Here is a 20,257-nt window from a genome sequence, read left to right as displayed (position 1 = left end):
CTCGGGCGGCCATGGTGGCGAGGACCCTTCAGGTGGCCGTGGGCCCTTGGGGGCCCACGGCGAGGGTCCTTGGCCCCCCCCCCAAAAATTTAATGGGGAGAGTGACTGGGTCAGGAAAATGTTCAGGACTGGACGGAACCAGCGGTGAAAGGGTCTCTGGGCTGGACGGAACCAGCGGTGAAAGGGTCTCTGGGCTGGACGGAACCAGCGGTGAAAGGGTCTCTGGGCTGGACGGAACCAGCGGTGAAAGGGTCTCTGGGCTGGACGGAACCAGCGGTGAAAGGGTCTCTGGGCTGGACGGAACCAGCGGTGAAAGGGTCTCTGGGCTGGACGGAACCAGCGGTGAAAGGGTCTCTGGGCTGGACGGAACCAGCGGTGAAAGGGTCTCTGGGCTGGACGGAGCCAGCGGTGAAAGGGTCTCTGGGCTGGACGGAGCCAGCGGTGAAAGGTTCGCGGGACTGGACGGCGCCAGCGGTGAAAAAGTCTCTAGGCTGGACGGGACCAGCGGGGAAGGCTCTGTGCTGGACGGGACCAGCGGGGAAGGCTCTGTGCTGGACGGGACCAGCGGGGAAGGCTCTGTGCTGGACGGGACCAGCGGGGAAGGCTCTGTGCTGGACGGGACCAGCGGGGAAGGCTCTGTGCTGGACGGGACCAGCGGGGAAGGCTCTGTGCTGGACGGGACCAGCGGGGAAGGCTCTGTGCTGGACGGGACCAGCGGGGAAGGCTCTGTGCTGGACGGGACCAGCGGGGAAGGCTCTGTGCTGGACGGGACCAGCGGGGAAGGCTCTGTGCTGGACGGGACCAGCGGGGAAGGCTCTGTGCTGGACGGGACCAGCGGGGAAGGCTCTGTGCTGGACGGGACCAGCGGGGAAGGCTCTGTGCTGGACGGGACCAGCGGGGAAGGCTCTGTGCTGGACGGGACCAGCGGGGAAGGCTCTGTGCTGGACGGGACCAGCGGGGAAGGCTCTGTGCTGGACGGGACCAGCGGGGAAGGCTCTGTGCTGGACGGGACCAGCGGGGAAGGCTCTGTGCTGGACGGGACCAGCGGGGAAGGCTCTGTGCTGGACGGGACCAGCGGGGAAGGCTCTGTGCTGGACGGGACCAGCGGGGAAGGCTCTGTGCTGGACGGGACCAGCGGGGAAGGCTCTGTGCTGGACGGGACCAGCGGGGAAGGCTCTGTGCTGGACGGGACCAGCGGTGAAGGCTCTGTGCTGGACGGGACCAGCGGTGAAGGCTCTGTGCTGGACGGGACCAGCGGTGAAGGCTCTGTGCTGGACGGGACCAGCGGTGAAGGCTCTGTGCTGGACGGGACCAGCGGTGAAGGCTCTGTGCTGGACGGGACCAGCGGTGAAGGCTCTGTGCTGGACGGGACCAGCGGTGAAGACTTAGGGCCGTGCTGGTTCAGTGATGATTACTCGGGCTGGCTGGGATCAGCGGCGGAAGCTCTGTGTCCCAGTCAATAAGCGAATCCTCCTCTTCAAGCACTACCAAGATCCCCACTGGTACGGTGGGTATGGCGCGATGCATAAGCTCGGGACTGGACGGGACCAGCGGCGCAGGTTCGGAGCTGGATGGGACCCGCGATGAATGCTCGGCCATCTTGGGTGAAGCGGGGGACACGGAGCTCTTGGAGAGGTATGTAGAAGATTCCGGATCGATGTGAACTTGGCCTACATGCTTCCGGATAGGGACTGAATGATGATTTTGACTAGCTTCTGCATAGTCAACGAGGAAATCAGAGCCATGTAATTCAAGGACATAATTAATAAAGTCCGGGACAGACTTATAACAATCATCAATGGAGATGAGACGGAATAAATTATCATCATCCAGTCCAATCCGGAAACAGGCATTAATTGTGGAATTACCCCAGTTCACTAGATGGGAAACATCCAGGAACTCCTCAACATACCTCTCCAAAGAACGGCCATTCTGCTGAATGGTGGCGAGCTTGTCTTCAGCCATCACGTTCATCTTTTAGGTCGGTTATTCTGTCACGGTGTGTGTAGGCAGGAAGCACTAGGAGACGAGGAATAACTGCTAACAGGAATTTAATATACAAAAACTCAGGAACTGCAACACTTACAACCATATAAACGCAATAACCGACCAGGAGTGAGGGAGAACACTGGGTTTACATACACAGAGAACAGATAGGGGAACAAGACACAGCTGGGGCAAATTAACTAGACACAGGTGACTAAACTGAGGACAAACGAGGAGCGGGAAAACTGAATAGGACTAAACCAAAACACCAAGCAGGGGGAAACCCAGGACACACATGTAACAATAATCTAGCTGACATTTATAATTTATCAAAGGCTGAAATGTTGCACATTTGTAACAAGCAAAGTATTTATCATAATGTACTGTAAATAACATTAAAACATAATGTCAGAAAGTTGTTCTGATGTTCATACGTAAATACCAGTTGTGATGTTGTAGAATAAGGATGTTTTCATGTCACTGGAACTAGAGTCATCAGTGTCCCAATGTGTAATGAGCCAGGGTCCGTACTGTCCTTACCAGAGTCCACATTAATGTACACAATATACTGATCCACAACCTAGGGAAGCTAGGGATCAGATTGAGACGCGCACCCTAAGCCTTGCCTAGCCTTACACACACTCCTTCAATGATTATTTTTGTTTATTGTTCTTATTCTGTTCATTGGTTATTTTATTTATAAATGGATTCTGATGTTTTAATGAAACTGTTGGCTGACAATAAATCACATTTAACTAATCTTAATTGTCTAATTATTTGTATCCTATGTACTGTGCCATGATGTAATTTGAGAGTAGGCATTGATGTTCACCCTATTTCAACAAGGTCCACTCACCTTTAAAATGTCTGGCCTCACCACTGTATCCAACTTACCTTAGTCAGTAAATGAAATATTGTATAAAATATTAGGAATATTTATTAGGAATATTATTTTGTAAGATATTAGGGATTTCTTTATTTAGACCTCTCAATTTTATGTGAGCTATACTTTAACTTAAACTTTTTAAAAAATAAAATTAAAAAATAAAATAATAATTAGTCATTAAATAAAGTAATTTAAATAAAGAAATTTGTTAACAGGTTATGAAAAATAAACTTAATTAAAGATACTGCATTATTCTCTGAAATCAAAAAGTATTGCTTCCCATGTAGATTTATCTTGTTTTAAGAATATTGTTTACATGAAAACAAGAGAAAAATACAAATAAAATTATAAAAAAATCTAAAATGTTTAATTATTAAAATATGTTTTGTAAAGTGTTGTGTATAACACAAACTGACAATTTTAAAGGGACGTTGACATTTAAAATGTAGTCAAATAAAATATCATTGATCATCCAGATTGCATTTATGCAACCATTTGACAAAAATCATTGCGTTCAAGAGAAAAGTCAAATTCAAGTAAGTAGGAAAAATGAAACATGATGCATCAAATCAAGTTTTTTGGTGTGCTGATGCAATTTCTACAACAAAAAAATCAGCAAAATTCTACAATTAAGATGAGGTTTACTGTAGAGTCCTTACCTCTGGTGGTCTCATCTTCAATGGGCTGCTTGAAGACTGTAATATCCTTAAAAGTGCAGAGGAACAGGACCACCTTATCGTTCTCATTCCTGATGGGGGCCACCTGCATGTAGAGCCACACAGGGGTTCCTAACGGCACCGGGTGAACGCAATGAGAGAGGGGAAAAAGCAGGATGAAAGGAAAGGAAAGGATGAAAAGTGGTAAGAAGCAAATATAGGGTTTAAAAGAAGTCATGACCAAGAAGATAAAAGACATGATGAAAATGATGAGAGTAGTGAGGGAAAGTGAAAGTGACAGAGAGGTTAAAAGAAGGGAAGGAGAGGAATAAATGATGATATTATGGTGGCGAATAAAGATTGCAGGAGAAAGACAGGATTTGAGAAAAAAAGGAGACACGAAGATCATTGAGACCAAGGTCCTCAGTTCACCCATATGAGAAATATACTGTGTAACTCGTGTGCCTAATGGGTCATAACATTTAAGCTTAACAGGGCAGCTTTATCTTTCAGAGGCAACATGAGGTGATATATCTTCATTTAGTAGTAACTACATTACAGAAATTCAAGTGCAGAGAGGATGCAATTGTGCCCACAATGCAAGATGCCTCAAGGTGTAAATGGTCAAATATGTTGGGTTTTTAGGGATGGTCCGAGTAGACGATAATCAGTCATGATCATAAATTACTTGACTTTCACAGAATCTAGATAAGGATAGAATACCGAGTGTGTGTGCGTGTGTGTGTGTGTACGAGCACACCCGTTATTCTATCCTTATCAGCTAAAGGGCACGCAACCAAATAAAACAGAACGCAGGTTTTTCAGTCTTTAAAATAATATTTTAACTTCTTATTGCGTACTAAACATGCAACACTGATTGCAAACAAGCCGTGACGGAAACAGAAAGCAGGCCGCAACGCAATCGAAAAAAAAAAGACACCTGAAAAGAAACGAGACCAGACACCGATATCATAATGAATCGACAGCGGCGCAATGGAGGCTGTCTCAATTCGAAAGCTCCTTCAAATGCGGCTTAAAATGTGTTTCCTGGGCAATGTACGATACAACGGATGGATCCTTTTCGGCCTTGCTAACCTCAGAATTCATTGCGCACCAGTGACGACAGGATTTTTTTGAGAAACATTGCAGAGAAACTGACTTATATCTTACTAAGAAGTGGTTTTATATATGCTCAGTCCGACCTTCGCGCTTTCGAGGATGCAGCCTCTGAATTGGGATACAGCTTCAACTTGATTCTTTCGAACCCTTGTTGTGCAATTGTGTTCATCATCACAAACATGCATGGCGCATGATAGAAAACATGATGGGGGTCAATATATTATATTTTTTAATCATTTGATTATGCACAGCAGAGAGAACTGCTTGGGTTCACTGTATGTGCGTCGCATGAAGACGGCATTCTGCTGCTTGAAAACTGACTCTTGAGGAGACAGCAGATCGTGGACCATTAATTATCTGCTCTCTGATACTCACTATGTGCGACTACGCTGCACGCTCAAATCATCACCACTGTCATCAATTATTACATGTGTTTTGTTGAACTAATGATGTTGCCATTTGCTAAAATGCATGCGCAGGTTACTTTACTTCCAGAACAAGGTCGCACCCAGGTTCGAGTTACTTTCACAGTCACGCGGATCATGCCACAGATTCGGTGCAACCGAAATTAGACCACCTCCAACAGGTATTATCAGTTTCGGTACCCGGGTCCCGGGTCTAATTTTCAAACAACATGCAATGCTTCAATGAGAAGGTGGTGCTTCCACATCACTGATTGGCTCATGGCAACCGGTCCTCAAATCCACATGAATGGCTAAAACTTTAAATATTTAAATATATATATATATATATATATATATATATATATAAACTTAAGTGGGATCTGTCTTAAGCAATTTTATCAAGTCATTTAAATTTATTTTTGAAATTCAGCTTCTTATATATCACAATTGCATCTCTGCACTTTCAATCTTCTGCTAGATGCAGCAAGGACAGCTAAACAATCATAGCAGGGAATACTCACTGTCCTTCTTATACAGCAGCACTTCAAAGCAATTGGATTCATAGTTATCGAAGGTCTGTCTGACTTTGTCTATTGTCTTCTTGTCTGTCAGCTCGCCGTACATGAAACTGCCGGGAGGGACAGAGACATAAGAGTACAAGTCAAAAAAAAGGTTGTGAGGGTGGGAGAAGTGGGTGGGAAAGGGAGAAGCAGGTGATGAAAATGAGCGAGACAAAGAGAGCAGAAAAAAAGAGTTAGGGGAGCGCACACACCTGTGTGGCACACACATCCGCTCCACAAAATCTACCTTGTCTTTCACTGTCGGTTAATTCACAGAGTGTGCACAAGGGGAGTGGCTGATGACACGGGTTGTCAGTTACTGCAGCCGCTCTATTTAACTTATGGAGGCTGGCCAAACAGTAGATACGAAGCCCTTGTTCAGACAAATTTCAAACAGCAGCAAAAACAAGGTATGGGTTTAAACGTCTTGCAAATTTCACGAATAATGTGTCTGTGAACAGTGGAGTTTAAAAGTCTGAAATCATATTTGAAAATCTAGCATTCATAATATGATTTTAGCTTGGAAAAATACGATCGGTTATAGGAAACATATACAATCATTAAAATTATTGCTTATCAAATAAGCAAATGATGTCATTTAAGGGAGAAATACACACACATACAAAAAAACATTTTCCATTTCAACTTTTCACTGAAATTGATATGCTTATTATATAATTTTGAATGATATAATAATTTCATTAAATGCCAACTAGCATCCGAGTAGTTTCAGACTTTGGGATAATACAATTTAATGATAACAAATGAGACATAGGCATACATCAAATTGCTTCAATTGTCATTTGACTAAATATTTAAATTTACAAAAAAATATATATTTATTGGAAGACAACGATGTTAAATAGACATTGGCAAAGCTGAAGATGTGAGAATGTGGGGTGGATCATTTTCATGAAATACATTATATATTAGATAAAACATTAAACTCACATTTGTTTTACAAAAATGTAGTGATTTTAGCAAATTAATCAGGCCTGAAAGACTTCTTTAGCATGCATGGAATTCCCCAGAAATTTCCTTTAAAAGATTTGTTTTGGATCTTATTATCACTTCAGCTTCCATAAAACCAAAAATACAGAGATTTATGGTGCATTTGAGTTTTGTGGCTATAAGCTACTCAAAGATTTTTAGTATCAAATCTTCACCCTTATTGCTTTAGCTGACAAAGGCTTGTGCCAATTCTACCTCTAAAATTCCCCTTGAATCCTTGAGTCAATCTGGAGTCATATCACAGTCTGTAGGCAGACCCATATCACTGTATGTAGGCAGAGCCAAATCACTGTAGTTGGTATTTCTATTTCTGCTCTGATGATTGGCACCTTACTGAGCTTATTTAGCGCTAACACGGTGTTCAGTGATGGCTCAGGAGAAATGCGTTCTCTGAGTGGCTAAATGGCGCAAGCAGATTCTACAATGGCTTAGCACAGCTGAACTGATGTGAGAAGTATCCTGGAGCAGCATTGCTAACTCAAGCAAAGTGAGAAAATGACACTTCTGTCTCTAAAACTTCACCAGATCATTCGAGTAACATCCTCACACTCCTGCATGAGTGAAACTGGCAGGAATAAAGAGGTTAGTACTCACTTGAGAAATGAATCAACAAAACAAATAAATAAATAAATCCTTCCCGTCTTTCCACTACTTCACATTCTGCACTACATCAGTTTAATAGAATTAGCCTCAGGTATCCTGGCATAATCTCTCTGGAAATATGTGTGAGGCTTCCTTTCCATATTTAAAATAATGTAATTCTGTTAAAACACATCATTTAGTTATGATGCACACTAATGCGTTTTTGAATCCTGCATGCCTTGCGAATATACATTTATCTTTCACTGTCTGTCCTTGACTAAAGAATAAAGACAGGTTAAAAGTAGACATGGGGGAGAGGGACTTACCTGCAGGTGCTACTCTTCTGCATGACCTCTGCCCTGTGGTAACCAGAGAGCTTGCAGAATCCGTCATTACTGTAAACTATAGGCCACTCCACGATTTGCGCATTCCCCAACAAGAAACTTGTCTCTGCATTGAAAAATAAGAGAAGGCAGAAGGACACATTTATTACTGTGGCTAAATAACTATTACACTATGTATTTTTAGTGTTCATATTATTAGCTTAATACATGGTTGGGTGTAGTTCAGAGATTCATGTCTCCAGTTAAAAACCAGTTTGTGTCCTGGTTTTTATTGCACTTCAGTTAAACCAGGTTTATGGAATGGATAGAATTTTTTTAAAAAAACACTTTAAATCAGTGGTCTCAAACTCAGATCCTGGAGGACCACAGCCCTGCAGAGTTTAGCTCCAACTAGCTCCAACTAATACCTGCTTGGAAGCTTCTAGTAATCCTTAAGGCCTTGGTTAGCTGGATCCGATGTGTTTAATTATGGATGGAGCAAAATTGTGTAGAGTCCTCCAGGAACCGAGTTTGAGACCAGTGCTTTAGATGGTTTAACAGATCTTAGAGGTACACTAAATGTTGCCGCTCTAGCAGTTAATGAAGAAAACTGCATGTGTAGCATTGTAGCCGGAGCTACTTTTCTCTGTCCATGTTTATGACGAGACCATGTTTATGACGGTACTGGGCTACTCCGGAGCAGTGGCAACCCGAACCAGTTTCAAATAGTCCAAATATAAACACTTATTACAGGCATATCGTAGTTATTCAGGATAAGACAAAATTTTTGAACAACAAAAACAGTTTTGTACCTTTAAGTTAGTCATTTGCAGATCCTTTCCTGAAAGCCTAAACTCTCAGAAGCATAATTGTAAAGAACAGAATAGAATTTCTTCATTGTTGAACTTGGGACCTATGACACTATTAGGCCCCTGTTGATAATGTTGTATGTGGTTAATGTGTTTTTTAAATAATTATCTTATGCTCATCATGACTGCATTTATTTAATCAAAAATTCAGTAAGAACAGCAATGTTATGCCAATTTTGACTGTTTTCTATTTTAAAAGTAATTTATTCTTGTGATGGAACATGATTCTTTCTTCACATGATCATTCAGAAATCATTCTAATATGTAGATTTTCTGCTCAAGAAACATTTCTTATTATTATCAATGTTAAAAAACAGTTGTGCTTCTTAATATTTTTTGTGGAAACTGTGATGCCTTTTTTTCCAGAATTCTTTGATGAAAAGAAATATCAGCATATATTTGAAATAGAAATCTTTGTATCATTATAAAAGGCTTTACTGTCACTTTTGATCAATTCTATTACATCCTTGCTGAATAAAAGTATTAATTTATTTTTAAAAGAAATATCTTACTGGTCCCTAACCTTTGAACAGTATATACATGTATTTTCTTTTATTTATCAAAAAAACATATACTAAATATACTAAGGTTTTAAACTATATTTGTAGTTTTTGTAGATGTGTGACTGCAAAATAAATTAAAATAAATATCAAATAAAACAGCACATATAACATTCAGTCTAATAGCCTGAAGTGGACAGACTCCTTTAAGCTCTGACCTTACGATGGCACTTTGCTGAAACGAAAAAAGACTTGACTTTCAAGTCCTATTTTGGACTTAATTTGTGGAAACAGCCTTAATTAGTTAATTTTTTCATTTGACAAATTGAATTGCAATGCAGTCTTGACATCAATGTAATTGATGCAAGGTGGTCTAGCCATAGCAGGTGGGTCAAAGACCTGAACATAGTTCCATGTGAGACTATGTCATTAAAGAGACTAAGTCATCCTCTCTAGACTTCATTAGCGTTTTAGTGAGGCTAAAGCCAGCTGACTTCAGCCTCCAAACGCCGGTATAAAAATAGCCAGGCAAAGAACACATTACAGGACAAATCAGGACACAAATTGTTACAGAAATATCTGTGACAATACAAATCCTTACACAAATAAAGACACACAAGGCTTTTATAATGCGGCAGAGCTACAGTTCTCTCTGGACACATGCAGTCCCCCCCTGAGGAAGAGAGAGAGAGAGAGAGAGAGAAAGAGAGAGAGAGAGAGAGAGAGAGAGAGAGAGAGAGAGAGAGAGAGAGAGAGAGAGAGAGCGTGGCATTTGACAGAGCCATTTAAAAAAAAGTGGCTGCTTCTCTCCTCCATTGAATAGTCTCCATTATCTCTCCTCCTCCTCCTCTTTCAGTTTGCCTCCGCAGGACCAGCTGAAAGGAGAAGCGGAAAGGATGAAGTGAAGTGCTGTCCCCTTGAGGAAGGAGAGTGGAGACTCATTACAGCGGTCTCAACGCCATGGCCCCTGCCCTTGGATCAGGGGCCAATTGCGAGGAAGTACTGTACTCCCTGAGGATGCAACAGACCCAGATCCTGTTTGCAGATCAGGGCTCGGTGATATGATAATCATGTAATGCTCTGTCACTGATGATATATCGTATTCTCAGCCAAGACAGCACGTTCAGACTAATAAAGATTCTGCCAAGAAGTCAAGCATTAATAACTAATATAGAAAAGGAGTTCAGGCGAGTGGAGCAGTCTCTTCCACAGCATAACAATAACAAAGGATAGTCTTTGCGAGGAATGACTGTTGGGTTGTCTGAGATGTTGTTGCAATGGGAGTCATAACAGTTTCGATTTTTTTTAAACATTTTTTATTGCCATTTTATCTAATTATTTTTTGTTAATTTGTTAATTATTTGTCATTTATTTTAGTTTTTAAATTTTTTTACATAGCCCCTAAAGGGACATGGTGAAGGGTAAAAAATGTGGTGGGAGGGATTTTATTTTTTTTTCAATCAGAGGTGTAAAGAGTACATGAAAACCATACTTGTAAGTAAAAGTACAGACACCTTACAGCGAACATGACTCCATTACAAATCACAAGTCACAATACCACTAGAGTAAGTCTTAGAGTATCTGATTTTTACAGAACTTACAGACTCAAAGATGCACTAGTCCTCGACACCTAAAAGACAAGAAATAGTTGATTTGTGAGGACGATCACGTTTATTCAGAAAAAACTGAACTCCCAATATTGCAATCGACACAAGAACCTCTTAAACGTCTACAAGCTCAACTTTTGATATCCTTCAAAAGTTCTCTTCAATATAATGCATAAATATTTAAATGTTTCATATAATTAAAGCCTAAAAGGTCAAAGCCTACTTGCACTGGATATGCTGGCGTTATGGACAAGTTTTCAATCTGTCAATGTTGGTTTTTTATTTTTTCAGAGCTTTCTATCTTTTATTTTGGTTATAGTGTGGCTGCCAAAGTTAATGCACTGATAATTTCAAAATTGTTAAATTAAATTTCTCAGGACACTCTACTGTCATAGTGGTATGTTTAATGCAGGTCGATTTGGAAGGTTTCAAGCTTTATAATATACTTTAGGCCCTATATCAAAAACTAAAGCTTAAAATAAGTTTTGGCCATTTTAAAAATTATTTTAGTTAAAACATTTTTCCATTCATGTTTTTATTTTTATTTTCATGTAGTATTTATTTCAGTCTTTGTTAACAAAACCACACTGGCTGAAAAAAAATAGTAATGAAACCAAATTATTATGAACATTATTTATTTAAAATTAAAATTATATGGACAAAGACAATTGAAACATATGAACCGCGCTATATAAAGCAATCCAATACACAGACTGCACACATCCAGATCCACCTCAAGGCAAAAAGAGCATCCATTTCACAGGCCATAAGAGGACACAGCTGTTTTGTTTGGCGGCATGTAAAATCAATGGAATATTGAGGATAGAAAGACTTTAATCTTTATAATCTCACTTGAGGTAAATTAACACTTTGGCTTACCTGTGTCTCTATTGAATAGGTCTTGTTGTTTTTTAGAGCAGCTCATGTCAGCTGATTCAGACCTTAAATAGCCCAAGTGGTTGTAACACACACATTGATTACACTTCCAGATACACGTGAAGCCTACGGCAGTCCATCAGCACTTTATGTGTAATATGGCATGCTGCCGAAAGCTTATTGTGTAAATGGTGAATAAGAGATATATTGACAGTGATGAAAGACTTAGTGATGTGCGTGCCAACCCCACGTGGGAGGCCAACAGACAGCTGCTAGGTTGCTCCTACAATTCCACAGCAGTATGTTTACAGGAAAAACATCTCATATCAGCACTCACATGGCCACATTTACATGTACATATCATTTTCTTTATGCTTTACTTGCCCACTCACACAAACTCATGAAACAGCTGCATATTCTTTTGCACAACACATGTAAATGCAACATAACAAAATGCACTATAAAAAGAAATTGGGAACAGTTATACATCAATGCTGAGAAATGTGATGCGTTTTCAATTATGTTAAACCTTTTTGCACAGGATGACTTATAAATTTCAGAAACAAATTTAGTGTTCATATTTTTAGATGTCATCAATTATGTGTATGACGGATATTAAAAACTGTGAGGAAGAGAATATCAGGGCAAATATTTATTAATATTATATGAAATAGTTACATTTAGATGCACGTAAAAACTGCATTAAAAAAAATCACAGAAACTTCAATAGCGGTAGCAAGTTATAATCTGATTGACTGAAAACGTCCTTTTTTCTATCAGTCAGAAATGAACAAACACACTTTTACGGAGAGACTGTCTGACTAACATTTAAAGCGACCTACCACAGTTTGTTTGTTTGCCTATAGGAGCGTGTTTAATGATATATATATTTCATTAAAACCTGTCCCTAAATGCCTCTAGATAAATATATATATTCCTTAAACTCACCCCTTAAAAACAAACTGTGGTTGGTCACTGGTCACAAATGTCAATCAGCAGTCACTTCCTGCTGAAGTTGGAAGTTCTTCACTGTGTTCGAAACACTCAATATGACTCAAGGAAGAAATGTAAGAAAATGAATTGTAAACTGATTTGTATGTCTTCGTCAAAATAGCCTATGAGATTACGCAAAATGCGCATAGGCTTATTATCGCCTATTGTCTATTGGGCGACAGAACAAAAATGGTTAATATGAACCTTTAAATTTAAATAAATTACAAAATATGTTTGTAACAATATGTATATAAGTTACTTGTCAGGTATTGTTTATAAAAACAAGCATTAGATGAATAGTTGCCGTTTAAACTGTTATGTTTCATCTGTCCCACCCGTGTGTTTCAATTTCGGGACGATTGAAACGAAGCACAACTACCGTTCAAAGTCAATTTTCACTTAAATCATTCTATATTTGTACCGAATAACACATGATACTAAGAGAACACATATGTGAGCTGTTGATCACAAAAAGAAAAAAATCTATCTGTAACCTTATCTTAGAAAACAACGTTTATCTGAAAAGTGTTTCAACTGTCCCGGCTCCCCCTATAGGTGAAAAACAGTATGTGAGTTGAGTAGTATGTCCGAATTCATATTCACTAAACAGGTGGATAGTACCTGGATGACCAACCACTACCAGCGAGATTCTGAAGTGCGCATTCGATGAGCACTTTACTATCCCATGAGGCCATGGGAGAGGATTTGTGAATGAATGGAGGTGAAGCAACGCGACTGATGCCATAAGTCACATGACAATGACAACATGGCGGATGTAGTACATCCAAATTAAATTCATACTACACACATTCATACTATATAGAATATAATTTTTTAACGGTCGCGAAGTAAGTTTGAAACCAAATGTACTACTCAGTATGTGATTTCGGACACAGCAAAAAGCTGCAACAATTAAGGATCGGGTCCTGATCTTATGCCACAGGTCAAACGTCTGACTACGCAAGACTAAAATAATGCTGACAATCAATACACCTCAACGGCATAATGACAGCAAAAGACAAAACGATGCATCACAATGCAATCCACACAGTTTATTCCTGCTGCAATGCATGTTGGGCATGTGCAAGTCAGCAATATTTATATTAAACTGTTTGTTCAAACGACTCTCTAAGGCTATAGCAACAACATTTGAGGGAAATATTATTGGTCTCACTCGTGTTTTTATGTATCAAAAGTCATTCACATTTCTTAGCATTTGTGACTCGAAAGCATGCATGCTATAGAAAATGTTATTCTTTGACATTTGGAATGCAGTGTTCTAACAAGAATGGCCGGCCATGATTCAGATTAAAAACTTTTAAGTTTGACAAAAGAGGGTAGCAGACTTATTAATTGCACTGATTATTAAACGCTGTGCGATAGACTCTCTGCTTTGAGACAATTTGTGACCTTTTCTCTGGCTCCATCGCCTCTCGCTGTCATTCTTTATCCCTCTATAATTCTCTATTCAATTACGGTGTGACACTTTGTGTGTGTCAGCATTTGACTCCATTACTTCCAGCAAGAAGAGAGATGTCCACGGCGTGTGCATTAGGAAATAACCACTGCCAATCTCCTACCTAAGGTCCTGCCTTAAGCAAACGGCTTTGAGGATCGTTGTCAATTTAATCTCAAGCGTACACTTAGGAAATTCCAATAGGGAAGGTTCAGGCCAAAAAGTGACAAATTATCTTTGAGATAATATATCACTTTTTTATAATAAACAATTTGCCACAAGTTGATTTCAGCTTCACAAATGGCCCTTTTTATTAAATGCTATAAATACATCTGGCCAAGCTGACTTAGATTTAAGTCAAAGACAAATCAGGTGGAGAACTCCAGTCTCATGAATCATTCAATGCTTTACCAATTGGTGACAGTTTTTGAGCCTACTGTACAGTGTGCTTTACGGGACATCCACTACAGTAAGATTTTTTATTAAGCAAAGATTTATTCAATTGAGCAACAGTGACAGTGAAGACTTTCTATTCCTCGAATAATTCTAAAAAAAACAGTATAACAATTTATACAAAAGAATATTAAGCAATTACACAATGTTTTCAACATAATAATAAATGTTTCTTGAGCATGCTTTCTGGATCATGTGTCACTGAAGACTGGATTAAAGATGCTGAAAATTCAGCTGGGCCATCACAAGAATAAATTACTTTTTAAAATATATTCAAATATAACTTATTTTAAATTGAAATAATATTTCACAAATGACTGTTTTAACTGTATTTTTGATCAAATAATTGCAGCATGTTAAGAAAAAATAAAGATCGTTTTAAAAAAAATCGTATCGACCCCAAACTTTTGAATGGTAATGTAGTGAGCCGCGTTGTTCTTTTTTTTTTAAACAAATACTTTTAACGGGTTAGTGCGACATATTGAATTGAACGTGACCTCAAATGAGTTCATGAATCATATGGAACATTTTATGGTATTTTATGGCGCTTTATAGATCTAGTCCCCATTTATTTATATTGGGTATATTGTAATCTAAACACTTGCTACAAATCTAATTTTGTCCTCCTCGGAAGAAAGTTTGTAATGCCATTCTGTTGGGGTTTGGCGAGTAAATTAAGACCGAATTTTCTTATGGAAAACTACAGTTAAACTTGAGTGAGACAGTGGAGTTGGTGGTGGATTTTCATACAGCAACCATTCAGAATGAACAAATGGGGACGGTACAAAGCCACAAATAAATAGAAAACCCATCGAACAGCAGACTGGACTGACAGCACAGTGAAGCTGTAGAAGAAAACCCAGAGCAGCCTATACTTTCTGAGGAAGCTGTCAGAGATGTTCTAACAGTCTTCAATACTATAGAAAAGAAGATGGTGGGGCAATTGGAGACCGTAACAAACAATTCACCAAGTACATGCTCCATACAGCTGCCATTAGGAGGTGCAAAGTGTCTTCTCCAGCACTCTGCATGTTACTCCTGGCGGCCACTGCAGTGGGGAGTAATGCCATTAAACAAGCGTACATTCTTCTATTTTTGGACCCATTAACATAATGCATACTGATTTTTCTGTGTATGTGATGCTATTGCATTGTGTGTGTTCTTGCACTGCTTACGTGGAAGCAGGTTGGTACACCTGCTTCTGGGTGAAAGGGCGACTACAGGGAAAGTGGAAGAAGAAACAGATCCTATTAAGATAAACCTATATTTACAAGGAGTACACCATTGTTAGTGCCTGTGATCTTTGTGAAAACGATTTTATGTTAGCCATTATGGATCCCAAGCATGTGAAAAAAAGAATTTTCAGTTTAGATACACATCAGATATTGGTTCCCTCTGGTTTATTGAACGCAAAACACAACCAGCTCTCTGAACTGGTAAACAGTGGTTAGCACTTTCTATTTTCTGCTTTGGTTTTCCAATCTGCATGGATATCTTTTCTTCCACTAGTCTTATGATCTCCTTAAGGTTTTTGTTTTATTTTGGTTCTCTCAAAAGTTTAATTTTACCAAAAAAAAACCTACTTTATCAATTCCTCCAGCTTCCCTTTCATAAGTTTGTTGCTGAAGTATGTGTAATGTGTGTAATAAATGCTTACTTATTTTACTTCAGTTTTCAAACTGTAAAAATAATTTTTCTGTGTGTGTGTGTGTGTGTGTGTGTGTGTGTGTGTGTGTGTGTGTGTGTGTGTGTGTGTGTGTGTGTGTGTGTGTGTGTGTGTGTGTGTGTGTGTGTGTGTGTGTGTGTGTGTCTTTCTCTCTTTGAGAGTGTGTATGTATACCTTACACTGTGACAAGCGTTACAAAAGAGCAAGCTGAGGATGGCCAGGGGCAACCATGCTCACACGAGCTGTGGTACATTATTACATAATACGCAATACGCAAATGAACAGTTCTAAGGAGGTAGGAAAGGAGAGAGAATAAATGAGTTCAAGAATGGGAGAAAATATACAGCACTGCACACTGAAAATAACAACAACAACAATAAAAAAAATTATTATTATTATTATTAAAAATAAATATAACACAAAAATAAAAAACTATAAATAAATAATGAAATAATTAAATTAAATTAAATTAAAAATTAAATTAAATTAACAACCCATATAACCACACATATGTAATTTATTCTTGGAATTGTCAGCCTTGAAAGCTGGTTCAGCAGGTATGGGCTTACTCAATGTCAAAAAGCACTTGTGAAATCATTTAATTTCCCAGTCAGTGAGAGGTCCTGCTGTCATGGATTAGCCAAACATCAACCTGACTACAAAAAGCTTCTTTAACACATTATAATTCACCACAGTTGTTTCTATACTTACATAAGAAAATTGGAGAGAAATATGCTTTTGCTGTTCTAACAAGGTAAAAAGCATTATGAAAGTTGACTTTGTTTCCCCCCAGCTGTGTGTCACGATTGCCCTTAGTGTACTGGCAAAACTCAAACAAACTCTTCTGTCCTCAAACAAAGGAGAAGAGCAGGGAGGACCAGGGTAAATGAGGAACAGACACAAAGCCTCAGAAACACCTGCACTCGTCAAAGGCTTCATTATTTTGGGGTGGACATGCTGCGTATGACGACGTAAGAGGTATATGAAAAACAAATTGCTTGAACGATTTGATAACTAGACTGAATTATGCTCAAAGATTGGATCATTTTTGGCTATTACATAATTGACAATAATGAAGAGTTTTGATTGCTTGGCTTTTTACGCCTCGTTCAACCAGCCAACTGCAATTTAAAGCCATGGGTGTTTTGGGGTTTCAACAAAAATGATGAAAGAGGTAGTACTCTTTTAAAGTCAAACCAAATCAAGTTTCATCTTTTTTAAAAAAAAATTTTTTGAAACCTTATCATCCTAACTTCATAAAGACAACATAAAATACTTCTACTACCTCTGTAGATACCAACACTGAGATCCAGTTCCTGCCAAAACTCTCTCCAATTTATTCCCAAATTCACCACGGGCATATTATAGCTGCAAAATCATATTGTAAATAATTATCAGCTCTACAATTCTAAAACATCCATACAGTTTGAAAATCACCATCAGCATGGAGCCTCAGTGGGAGATGGCAGCTCATGGGCACCATATCGGCACTGACTTTAGATATATTTTTAAATGTACCTTTGTGAAATTGTGGGAAGGATGAGGCTCTTACCTTCCCTTTTATTTACACTCAACCACTCATTTAATTCTTGACAGACATTACATACTTCTTGACTCTTTTTGACTTGTGCCAACTGACGCCTGTAAAAGAGTTCATTCATCCAGATACAGAATGCATGAACTTTCTTATTTAAAAATCCTTGATAAAGAAAATAAATTTTAATTTAAATGCAAGAATCAATTATCCAGCCCATTCAGATTCTGTCAGCATATTTGAATTAGTAATGGAATGAGGCAGGATGTCCAAAAAACAACATGAGATGTGCTTAACAACTTCATCTGAACTGGAATTCTAAATTCTTCCACTTACTGCATTGATTAAACATTAAAGGATAATCACAGTGACAGGGGAGCTCACAGAATACAAACATCAGATCAGCATCTTATTAAAACAGTGACTGTGATCAGGATTTATATATATATACAAAAAATAATGTAGAGCCTTTTTTTCTCAAAAGATACAAGCTCTGCCTCAGATTTGGTAAAGAGTGTGTGGGAGATCCGGAGACCCTTGGAGGTCAGAGAGCTGCCCACAGCAAATATCAGGGCATGTCATTATGAGCTGAGGGTACCACATGAAAACACACACACGCACGCATAGTTTATCAGACAGAACTGTCTGGCCTCAATATACAAAAACACCAAATTTATGCCTTGAACTTTTTAGTCTGTGTATTTGTGTGCAGGGATATTAATAGCTTTTGATGCAGTAATCATGTGTGACCTCTGCTGGCGAAGTCCTGTGGCAGATTCACATGGCAAATATGTGACACAAAACGACTACAATTCACACTACGGGCGGCAAGCACTTAACAAATGAGAAGATCCACAGCAAAGCAGCCAAGAAAAACAGTATCAACTTTAAATGAACTTTTGCTATGATTAAAAATAATTTAATGACATAAGCAATTGAGAAATTAACATGTAGATAACCCCATGATGATTCTAGACCCGCTTTGATTACTTGGATGAAATGAATAACAATAATAATAATAATACAGTATTTTAATAATCATTTTACTGATAAAACTGAAAATGCATGCTATTAAAAAGTGATTACAATGCATAATTTAACTTAACACATAAAGTAATTGATTATTTATAATAGTGAAGTTACCATCAAACACTATGACCCTTTAGTGCTAGTTTAAATTGTTGGTTTAAAGTTGAACACGTAAGCTCGAAAGGTTTTTGGTGTGATGAAATGGCTGTTGGGGAGACTCAACACAAAATACACGCACTTTTCACAACTGACGCAAATAAATGTTTCCCCATACGAGATTCATCCCGAATAGTTGTAGATGTCATCAAATAATATGACATATTATTATTATTATCAATGTTGAAAACATTGTGTAATTGCTTAATATTTTTGTGGAAATTTAGATTAGAGAAATTTAGAATTCTTTGAGAAATAGATGATGAGTAACAGTGTTACTGATGCATTAATGCATTATTGCTAATAATGGGCAGCAAAAGTCGAAAGGTAATGTTTTAAGAAGCAATTGGGCAATGTGCTATTAACAGTGTTTAATTACTATTATTATAGCTAATGGTGCGATCATGTTTTGCTCACGGTTGTTTCCCTGTTTTGCAGCTCTTTTTAATATTAAGCATTAATTATAAATAAAGTTTATTAAACTGTCAATAAAGAAGAGTATCTAGAAGTGACTACGTATAGTTGAGTCGTATGCAAATATTCAAGCTTACTTTGATCAGATTAGGTTTCCCATTTTTATAGAAAGAAACGTACAAGCTTTGTTTTTACGCATACTTTTCAGCAAATACACTATTAAAGTTAAAGAAAGCGAGAGAGAATTTATACATATCTGAAGACATCATAAGTCTTGTCCTCTTTGCTTCATCGGGTACTGCAATCTGAAGAAACCGATCATCTTACCACTTGAGCGACGGACAATATTTTCCAAAAAAGTGTTCTGTGGTGCCACCAGTCCTCTTTTTCCCCCGTGCATTCTGCGGTCGGGCAGTGTCGGTCAGGCTCGCGGACTTGGTGGAAGCTGGTCGTAAAAGTGATGCAGGCGGGATGGGAATCTATCGGTGGGATGGAGAAGATCATTGTAACGCTGCGCCTTGCCTGACTGTTATGGGTCCTTTGTACCACAGAGCGCTCGCAGTTCTGCAGGCTCCGCGCTCCCCTGGTCTGCGCCTGCGCACTTGTAAACTGTAACAATAAAACTTGACTGGCACAGGAATCTCGACATCGATGCCCGGTGCCATAGGAATAGTCTCATGCAACAGATGGAGCCAATTGCGCACGATTTAGAAACGAAAAATCTCAGTCAGAGTTAGGCTGCTAAAAGTGAACTGAACACTCACAGTAGCGGCATGCTATAATTCATGAACAGGGGGGGATAGGAGGAAGGAAATCTTAATGATATCTTGCCCGACCTCTAAATTACGAAGATGCTCTAAATTACGTTAAAATAAATAGTGAATATTTTATAAAATTGTCTATGATAGTTTCTTAAAGCCTTATAAAAGTTGACTGGCTGTCCAAGACTGTCTCGTTTGCCTTAATTGGTCTGGCAAAACTCAAACAAGCTCCACTGTCCCCAAACAAAGGAGAAGCCAGGTAGGAGCAGGGTAGACACAAAGCCTCAGAACCATCCTGCCAAGTGCAATTTAAAGCCTGTGGTGTTTTAGGGTTTCAACTAAAATGATGTAGGTGAGCCACAGAGCGTGTTCTGCAGGCTCCGCGCTGGCGCGCTCCCCGGCACTGCGCACTTGCA

At 39.1% G+C, this 20,257-nt stretch overlaps 1 protein-coding gene across 4 annotated transcripts in view; it reads right to left on the bottom strand.

Moving 5' to 3' along the window:
- The window catches only part of kcnh5a (potassium voltage-gated channel, subfamily H (eag-related), member 5a), a 174,419-nt gene that overhangs the window by 135,454 nt on the left and 18,708 nt on the right, over positions 1-20,257 (bottom strand). Inside the window, exons 1-4 of one of the 4 annotated variants that reach the window (XM_077220836.1) lie at positions 19,408-19,672; positions 7,531-7,654; positions 5,573-5,679; positions 3,532-3,660 (exon numbers count right to left, since the gene is read on the bottom strand). In XM_077220836.1, the coding sequence (XP_077076951.1) occupies positions 3,532-3,660; positions 5,573-5,679; positions 7,531-7,654; positions 19,408-19,480 (433 nt within the window). In that variant the 5' untranslated portion in view covers positions 19,481-19,672. Of the gene's footprint in view, positions 1-3,531; positions 3,661-5,572; positions 5,680-7,530; positions 7,655-19,407; positions 19,673-20,257 lie in introns of those variants that run through there. The other 3 variants (XM_077220837.1, XM_077220838.1, XM_077220839.1) reach the window with 3 other exon arrangements.

This window comes from Siphateles boraxobius, unplaced genomic scaffold, assembly GCF_051911475.1.
Source record: "Siphateles boraxobius isolate OS27281-9 unplaced genomic scaffold, OSU_SipBor_1 8, whole genome shotgun sequence".
NCBI classification, from domain to species: domain Eukaryota; kingdom Metazoa; phylum Chordata; class Actinopteri; order Cypriniformes; family Leuciscidae; genus Siphateles; species Siphateles boraxobius.
Note: the sequence above shows the minus strand (reverse complement) of the source record. Positions and strands in the feature narration are given on the sequence as shown.